Raw genomic sequence first — 9,875 nt, 5'->3', positions numbered from 1 at the left:
TTAATGTATTTAGTACAGGGTCTACAGGGTCTCACTACACAGATTGGACTTGTAGTGATCCTCCTGTTTTCAGCCTCCCAAGTGCTGGGATTATAGGTGCCAGCACCATGCCCAGTCTCATTCACCATCTCAGTGCGCCCCGGGGTGGGGCCAGTATGGCACGACAGGGATTGAACCCCAGTGCCTGTGCTTGCCTAAGGAGGTGTTTTAGTCTGCTGAGCTATCTGGCCAGCCCTGAAACAATTATTTAATGAGAGAATTAAAAACTATTTTGATATCTTAAGCTCTTTGAATGATCAAACCATTAGTAAAAAAGTGAAATTAGACCAAGCAGGTGGTTGTAATCCTAGCACTCAAGAGGTTAAGGCAAGAGAATCACAAATTTCAGACTAGTCTGGGCTACACAGTGAGTTCAAGTCCACCTGAACTGCATAGTGAGGCCCTGTCTCACAAACAAAAACAAAAGAAAAATGATAGTAAAAGTGAGGCACCGTGATATATACTTGTAACACCAGCACTTAGAGGCCAGGGCAGGAGGATTGCAAATTTAAGCCCAGTTGGAGATTTTGTTTCAAAATTTAAAAAAATTATTTTTAAGGGGCTGGCACTGCACCTCCTTTCATCCCCCAGAAACTTTAGCCATCTCATTTTCTACAAAAGGCCTGGAAATAAAAGCTATGGGAAATTGGTAATCCATGTACAGAAGGACCCATCTCTCATCCTGTACTTAAGTAAAAATGAATCAAAGACTTAGATATTGAAAATACTCGAAGGTCACATAGGGTAGCGTTGGCAAGCATGCCACACGGGCTGTTTGTATCACTAAAAATCTGTAGAGGTTTCATTGTCACATAGTGGAATACTGGAATCTATGAAGACGAAGACCTCCCAAACAGAAATGCAATAGCATAAGAAATAATTCCAAGAATCAACAAATTGGATTACATTAAGTTTCTGTATAGTAAAGGAAATGGAGCAAAGATACAACCTACAGAATGGGAAAAACTGCCAGCTACTCTTCTGATACAGGACTAATATTTAGAAAGTATATATAGAAATAAAAATAAACCTCCACAACAGCCCAATCAAAAAATGGGTTAATGAGCTAAACAGATACTTACGGCCAGTACGTACATAAAAAAAATGTTCATCTTTACCCATTAGAGAAATGTAAATGAACCCTGAGATTCCACTGACTCCAGTCAGAATGGCTATCATTAAGACAAATAACAAATGCTGTGAAAATGTGTAAAAAAGTAAAATGAACACTTCAACATTGTTGGTGAGAATGTAAACTAGTTCAGCCACTCTCAGTATGGAGAGTCTTGCAAAAATTAAAGTAGAAGCCTGGCCAAATAGCTCAGCAGGCCTGTTTGCAAGCAGGCACAGGGGCCAGGGATTTGATCCCTGGGCCTGCTGTGCTGGCCCTGCCCCTGGGCACACTGAGAGGGCAACTGAGAGTGCGCGTGGTGGCCTGCACCTATAAACCCAATTCTTGGGAGGCTGTAAACAGGTGGATCACTACTAATCTGATCTAGTAGTGAGACCCTGAACACCCTGTAGACCTTGCCCTAAAATACAAAAAAATCAAAAAACAAAAGTTAAAGTAGAAATTTCATTTGATCTCTTGGACATATTCCCAAAACCGCATATAATAGTAATACATGCAGATCCATATTTATAGAAGCACAATTCACAATAGCTAAGCTCTGGAAATAACCTAGAGGTCTGATAGCTAATTGTGGTATCAACTTGAGTAAGAAATGCCTAGCAGATTAGCACATTCTAGGGGTATGATAATGGACTTACTGAAGAGGACCAAATAATAGGCTTCACTGTCACCTTTGGTGTCCATTTCCAGGCTCCCAGTAAAGACTCTTCAGACTTCTAATGCAGTGATCAGCCTTCCTTTGCAGATGTTTGGGCTTCACCATATGGACTCATACCTACTCTTCAATGGGCTCCAGGCCTTTGACTTTTGGCTGGGTCCTTTGGCTCTCCAACCTATAGGAGGCTCTGCATCCCAACTCTGCAGGCAGCCTCGTAAGCTTACCTTGTAAACAGTTTATGTATCTATGCCTACATCTATTTCCTCTAGTGAACCCTAACTTACCATGTCCATCAAATGAAACAAAATAATGGAATTTTATTTAACCATAAGTAAAAATGAAATTGAGTCATTTGCAGGAAAATGGATGCATCTTGAGACCATAATGTTAAGTGAAGTAAGTCAGACAAAGAAAATTAAATATCACATGGTTGCTCTGAGAGACCCAAAATATAAATAAAGAATAAAATAAAGGACAGATGGCAGGAAACATAGGCAAACTTTCTAGAAATGGGAAAAGGGATTACAGGAGAGGGAAGGGAAAGAAGGGGATCAAAGTTATCAAGATATGATTCATAAATATGTACCAAATTCCCCAAAGCAAATGTAAATACTATACACTATAAACATAAACCAAAAATCATTTTGAAAATACTAATGAAATTAAAATAAATTTGACATGGCTTTCTTCTCCCAAAAACCTACCCAGATGTCTGATATTACAAGTTGGGAAAACTCTGGTTCAATTATTCATTCACTAAATATTTTAAAGTACCTATTTACTATCTTGTTCTAAGCTCAGTGTGCATTTTGTAGTAAGATTTTTTGTGCTTACTAAACATTAGGCACCATATCTTTTGCAGGTATTAATATATTTATTTTTTCTTTAAAGATTTATTTGGTACAGGGTCTCACTACCCAGCTAGGATTCGTAGTGATCCTCCTGTCTCAGCTTCCCAAGCAGTGGGGATTACAGGGTTGCGCCACCATGCCCAGTTTCAGTGGCCAGCACGGCTTGGTATTTGGTACCAGGGATCGAACCTGGATCCTTGTGCTTAGTGCTTAGACTGCCAAGCTATCTCCCAACCCCCAACATATTTATTCTTCATAATAACTGCAGAAGCAGGTGGTGATTGTTATTTTACATGTTTATGGAAACTGTGGTGAGAGCAATTTGATACCTTCAATCATTTTAAAAACATAAATATGATTCCTTAGCTTCCCGATACTCTCTGTAAAGGACCAACATTCTTAACAAGGATATCTTTAAAATCATATCCTACAAGGTATGGTCATTACTGACTTTTCTAGAACAAACTTGTGCTACTTTGTTAGTGCTTTCAGTCTCTTAAAGGTATCCTGTCTTCTTCTTGACTCGTATTATTCTTTCAACCCTTGTCTTGTTCTGCTCACCTCCTTTCACATGGTGAAAACTTGATTATTCTACAGTTCTTAATTTTACTTCTTGGGCCAGGTATTTAGCAGTGGCACAGCATCTGCCTAGCAAGCATGAAGTCCTGAGTTTGATTCCTGGTAATATTCTCCCCTCTGCCCCCCTTAAAAAAAATCCCAACAACAACAACAAAAACCTCTTCTCTGGGATGTCTTCCCTCAATTTCCAGATGAAATCAGTTCTTCCTATTGAACTCACTCATAGACATATATTTATTGTCATAGCACTAATCAGAATTATATTTTCACATTTACTTTGAAATAATTTGATTATGTCAGTTCCTATATTTGACTGTATGAGGGCATGAATTAAATTTTCACTAACCACTGCATATAGGATAATGCTAGGGAGTTAACATTCAACAGTGACTTGAATTTTTAAATTGCCTATAATCCCAGCACTTGAAAGGCTGAGGCAGGAGGATCACCGTGAGTTGGAGATCAACCTGGGCTACATAGTGAATTCAAGACCAGCATGAACTACATGGTGAGAACTTTTTAAGGAAAAAAAAAATTAAATGATTTCATTTTTTCATTTTTGTAGTACCAGGGATCAAACTTGGCACCTTGTGCTTGGCAGGCAGGCACTTAAGCCACTGAACGATCTCCCCAGCCCCAATTTTATTCATAAAATGTATTTAATGACATTAAAAAATTTCAACAACTTATATCAATGTAATGTTGGGATGGTCAGTTATTCAGAAAAAGGTCTACTACAGTCCAAAAAATAAGAAATGATAAAGATTTCCATAAGCTGGAGATATAGTTCAGTGTTAGACTGCTTGCCTACTATGCATGAGGCCATGGATTTGACCCCAGCATTGGGGGAAAATTTTTAACATGTCGTATAGCAGCTAAGGGCAATGTTAAGAAACCGCTTCACTAACATTGTAAAAAGTAATTTTAGGGTTCAGAAAATGATACTCTATAGTAAAGACCTCTGAAATGAAGTCTCTGTCTCTTGTCCTCCTGTCTCTTGCCCTTCTTTCTCCCTGTAAGCAAGCTATGTGAATTAGAATTCTTCTTACCTAAGGTGATTCATGGAAACTACAACTTTTCCCTAAAAATTAGCCATGAAACAAAAATATTAATATCATTTCCCACGCCTTTCCAGAGTTGTTTATAAATTTTGATATACTTTATTGGATCAGAGATTATAAGACTCCCAGTCTAGAAAGCATTCTGCTCCATCCCCAAAAGGAAGAAATGCTTCAAAGAGAACAAGAAGGACCTAACAGAGGCCTTGCTCAGTTTTCCCTTTCAGTCTAGTTTTTCTGAGATCATACACATTCTGTTACTTCTGTGGGGCCATCCATACTATACTGAACCTAAGCAGAAATAAAGATAATACTCCCTGTGGGTAAATACAGATAGTACTCTCTGTGGATCACTCTTTGGGACTTTTGTCTGAAGGTTTCATGTGTTATGTAAAACTATGAGCACATTAATTTGTTTTACATTTTCTCCTATTGATCTGCCTACTATCTGTTCATTTCAGTGTAAGTTCAGGGTGCAACAGGAACATTTTCCTCTACTTCTACACAACTTTAAGACAAGCAGTCATAGAAAAATTTATATGGGGGCAAAAAAAGGTAAATAAAGGGTCGATGATACCTTCAAGATGATGATGTATCATCAACCTAAAAATCCCTCCAAAAGTAAGATTAAGCATATTAAATGACATGACTTTATTTCTCTGTAATCAAATGTGGGAAGAATGCATTGGAGGAACAACAACAACAAAATAGAGTGCCTAAGACAGCTGGGTAAGGAGGTGCATGCCCTAACCAAAGTATGTGGGAGGCTGAGGCAGGAGGATCAGTGTAAGTTGGAGACCAGCATGAGCTGCTACAAAGTGAGCTCAAGACCAGTGTGAACTGCATAGTGAGACCCTGTCTCAAAAAAAGAAACAAAAGTGACTAAAGATGCAAAGTATTAAGGGATCAAACCAAATTTAAAAGCTTCTATGTAGCAAAAGAAACAACCAATAGAGAAAAGAGAAAACCTATAGGATGGGAGAAAATTTTTGCCAGCTATTTGGACAGAAGACTAATACTTAGAATATATAAGAACTAAAACACACACACACACACCCAAACAAAAGATGAATAAAAAATTGGGCAACTAAAATGAACCGAGGGCTGCCCAGATAGCTCAGCGGATTAAAGTGCATGGTTAGGCAGACACAGGGCCCAGGGTTCAATCCTGGGCATGCTGAGAGGGCGACTGAAACTGGGCGTGGTGGTGCGCTCCTGTAATCTCAGCGCTTGGGAGGCTGAAAACAGATGAATCACTATGAGTCCAAGCTGTGTAGTGAGACCCTATAGGCCCTGTACTAAATACAAAAACAAAACAAACAAAACAACAAAAAAGACCAAATATTTCTTAGAAGGAGAAATACAAATGGTCAATAAATACAGTACACAGAAAGGTGTTCAACGTCTCTGGCCATTACAGAAATGCAAATTTAAACAACACAGAGAAACCATTTTATTCCAGAAAGAATGGCTATCATCAAGAAATCAGATAATTACAAATGCTGATAAGGTGGGGAAGGGGACTCCTTCTGTATCATTTTTGGGAATGTAAACCAGTGCAATCATTATGGAAATCAGTACAGATGTCTCAAAAAACTAAAAACATTTTTATTTGATAAAGCTATGCCCCTTCTAGGTACCTTCCTGAAAGAGATATCTCTTCATATTACACATTATAATATTATCACATATTACAGTGATACATATAGTGATAATTGTGTTTATAGAAGCACAATTCACAATAGCTGAATCTTGGTGGTGGCCTAATGTCCACTGATAGAGAAATGGGTTAAAAATGTAGTAGTTATGTATAATACTACTATGCTATAAAAAGGGATAAATTTGAGTCATTTGTAGGAAAAGCAATGTATTTTGAGACCATCTATGTGAAGTGAAATAATTCACACACAAATATTACAAAATATTTCTTTAATGAGAAACCCAAAACATAAATTAAAAGCAACATGAATGATAGATAATAGGAAATAGTGAGCTACATCTTTTGTATATGGGAGTGGGTCAAAGAAATAGAGGAAATGGGAGGAAAAAAGAGAAGGGGATTACAAAAGCAGAATTAAGATGTGTTATATACATGTGCCAACTCCCCACAGGGAATGGGATCATTATGTACTATAAACATGTATTAATAAAAAAGTATGCTATATAACTGCAAAGATACAAATGTATAACTAATATCCATTGAATATCTCTGTATCAGGAATGGTTTTAGAGCATCAATTAACTCACGATTGCAAATAAACTTTATGAGGTAGCTACTATTATCTCTACAAGAAGTTAAGTAACTTGTTCAAGATCAAATAAGTTCTAAGTAATAACAGTCAGGATTCTGAGCCAAGAGATCAATAGTTAACAGATTCCTTCCCTAATATGTTGGTAAATACCAAAGAATTTTTGATTAATACAAATTATTTTCTTATCTAGATGATTTCACTAAATCCTTTCCTTGTCTCTAATTTTGATTTCATTAAATCTACCTTTCAACGCCCATCATTTTGGCACACTTACGTAATCCTAGTATTCTAGCGGCCCAGGCAGGAAGATTCTGAGTTCAAGGCTAGCCTGGACTATGCCAAGAGATCCTGTCTCAAACAAGAATCAAATGCAAAGAATAAAACTACTGTTACACTGTATGAAGCAATCTGCTTAAATGGCATCTGTTTTGACGCCTAAGATGACCAAGTCTTTGGGGATAACCAATTTCCTTTTCTGTTACTCCTACAGACTTAAAAATCTGTTATAGACTTAAAAATCTATGCTGGTTGTCCAAAACATTTGTGAAGCTGAGGCAGGAGGATTGTTTAGGGGCCAAGCCTAGCATGGGCTACATAATGCATTCAAGACCTGCCTGAATTACAAAGCAAGACTATCTTAAAAACAAAACAAAACCATCCAAAACAACTAATAAACATTTGGTACTTATAGTGTACACTATGTACATGCTTATACCTAAAGACTACATATTTTTAGAATGTCTATTCACTTTATTCCTTTTCCTGAAATACCCCTCATTTCTTGCACTATTATCTCATTTAAGCATCTTTTCAGATTTACTTTTATTTTCTTTGGTAATTTTATGGACTTTTTTTTTTTTTTTTTTTTTTTTTTTTTTTTTTCACTGCTGTTTTTTTTTTTTTTTTTTGTACTGGGAATCAAACTCAGGAGCACACACTTGCCAGGCAGGCACTGTTTTGCTGAGCTACATCCCCAGCCCTTCTTTGGGAATCTTATGAAACCCAGCAGGGGCCCTCCTCTAATAGCACTTTATTGAAATTACAGTACTTGTCTATGAATTGGTAACTCTTTATGTTTCTTTGAGAACAAGAGCTATTTCTTTTTCTTGCATCTGTCCCCTCCTTGCACAATCTCAGGCACAAATTAAATGTTCAGTAATTTAACACCTCCTCAACCCCAGCCCATGCTGGTGATGAGCCCAGGTCAACTAGGTTCTACCATCCAAGCACACACCACTAGGCTTTACATGTTGAGTTTCTGAACACTCCTTAAAAAAAAAAAAAAAAAAAAAAGAAAAAAGAAAACAGAAAAAGAAAAAATAATCAAGAAATGTGAAGTTCTAAAAAAAAAAGATACATTAAGTTCTAGCCTCAGTTCTGTTCACTATGTCATTTTTTTTTTTTTTTCTTTTTCTTTTTTTGGCAGAACCGGGGATTGAACTCAGGCCCTTGTGCTTGCCAGGGAAGCAGTTATGTTACTGAGCCATCTCCCCCTGGCCTCTTCACAGTGTCATTTTAAGATACTTCACTTTCTGTGCTTACCTGCTACATCTATAATTCTACAGCTCCTTTGGATAAAAAGTCTGCATAACTTTTACTTTTGTACTCTAATAATAACTGGTATTTAAAAAATTGTTTAACCTCAAAACATGGACATCTAAATATAATTCCATTGGAAAAAAAAAGGAAGATGAAATCCACATGAGCTTTTTTGCAGCGCTACCTGGGAAGGTAAAAATTAGCAGTATTGTTCTGAATGAGGGGTGGGTGTACTGGCCTGTAATCCCACCACTCTGGAGGCTGAGGTATATTCTTGATAAAATTTTACTTTATCAAAATAAAAATTAAAAAATGGGATGAGGATATAGTTCCGTGAAAATGTTCTGGGCTGAGTCCTTAGTACTACTACATAAATAAAACAGGATGTCTTCTAAGAAATTGCCACCTAATAGAATGACTATATAAACCTATGCAATTCTTTACAATATGCAGACATCAAAAACTGACATGGGGAAATGCTGACCATGCCCGAAGAAAGGTTACAAAGTTGATTATATTTCACTTGAACAGAATGGACATATAACTAGGACGAAAAAGTACCAATAAAAATGACAACAGCACCTTCAACATATTTTGAAAATCGAAATGAGTGATAATTACACGGTCACAATTCCAAAACTCTTAGCTGAAATAAAGACGGTGAAGGTTCATAATATCAGAATTGGGTGAAAGTAATGGGAGGTGACTCAACAAAGTGTCATCACTTGGTCCAATGATAAAGGAGAACGTGTTTCTGTCCTGGATTGTGAAATTCTCAGTACTGAAGCGCAGACTGCGTAGAACAGCAATTGGTGAATTAAGAAAGAGTAAAGTCATCAACCTTACCTCTTTCCGAAAGGAAAAAAGGACGGGCAGTCGTCAATTCCTAGCGCCTGGCCAACTTTTGCGCGGCCGGCCCCGGCCCCAGGGGAAACCTCGCCTCACGCGCGCGCCTGCGCGGCGGAGGACGACTGCCCCGGCCCCTTCTCTTCCCCGGCGCTCCCCGAGAAGTTCCCCGGAGAGCGCGACGAGGTGCACAGGATAAAGGAAGTGGCTCTCGCTCCCCACTTACTTGGTACTCGATCTCCAGCGAGGCCTTCAGCGGCATGGGCTGGTAGAAACACTCCTTCTGGCCGGCCGGAAGGGTAAAGGTAAAGTCGCTGTCTAAGGAAGGCGTGAAGCCGACCGTCCCGGGCAGCCGCAAAGCGACCAGGAAGAGCAAGGGGAAGGGCAGCCAGATCGTGTCACCCATCCCTGCGGGGGCGAAATCTGGCTGAAAGCCGCGTGGGGAGATGTGGGACACGGGCGCCTCGGCTCCTCTTTTCCTCTCTGGACTCCTCGTAGCAGGGGAATCCAGAGTCTGCAAAAAAACTTCAGGTGGCGCCTGAAGCACCAGCAGCGGCAGCAGCAAACGCTCTAGGGGGGAAGTGATGTCTTCACTCGGGCAGAGACTTAAGGCGGGGCCAGCGGTCCCTCTCCGCACCCTTCTTAGCCTAGGCCTCCTCACGCTGTCCCTATCGCCGGTTCCCAGGGCTTCCTTTACACCAATGGGCGTCAGGGCCATAATCATGGGAAATGTAGTCCTGGGCGAGGTCGGCGAGCCGGCTCAACGGCGCCCTGCAGCCACGATCCCAGCAGGCCTTGCGCGCTTGCGTCAGAGCTGCGCGGGGCGGGGCTGCGGCCGCGGAGGCGAGTCCCAACGGCTCCCGCGGCGGTTCGAACGCTCAGCTCCCGGAGTTCAGTGGTCTCGGTTCTAGTGAGTCCGAG

The 9,875-nt window shown here is 39.6% G+C and overlaps 1 protein-coding gene across 1 annotated transcript in view; it reads right to left on the bottom strand.

The window, feature by feature from the left end:
- The window catches only part of Tmed5 (transmembrane p24 trafficking protein 5), a gene marked incomplete at its 3' end in the record, with an annotated part of 23,186 nt that extends 13,476 nt beyond the window's left edge, over positions 1–9,710 (bottom strand). The window contains exon 1 of the mRNA XM_004635753.2: positions 9,181–9,710. Within this exon, the coding sequence (XP_004635810.2) occupies positions 9,181–9,678 (498 nt within the window). The remainder of the gene's footprint in view (positions 1–9,180) is intronic.
- Between the last annotated feature and the right edge of the window lie 165 nt (positions 9,711–9,875).

This window comes from Octodon degus, unplaced genomic scaffold, assembly GCF_000260255.1.
Source record: "Octodon degus isolate 3935 unplaced genomic scaffold, OctDeg1.0 scaffold00074, whole genome shotgun sequence".
Classification (NCBI taxonomy): domain Eukaryota; kingdom Metazoa; phylum Chordata; class Mammalia; order Rodentia; family Octodontidae; genus Octodon; species Octodon degus.
This window is presented reverse-complemented; position numbering and strand designations above follow the sequence as displayed.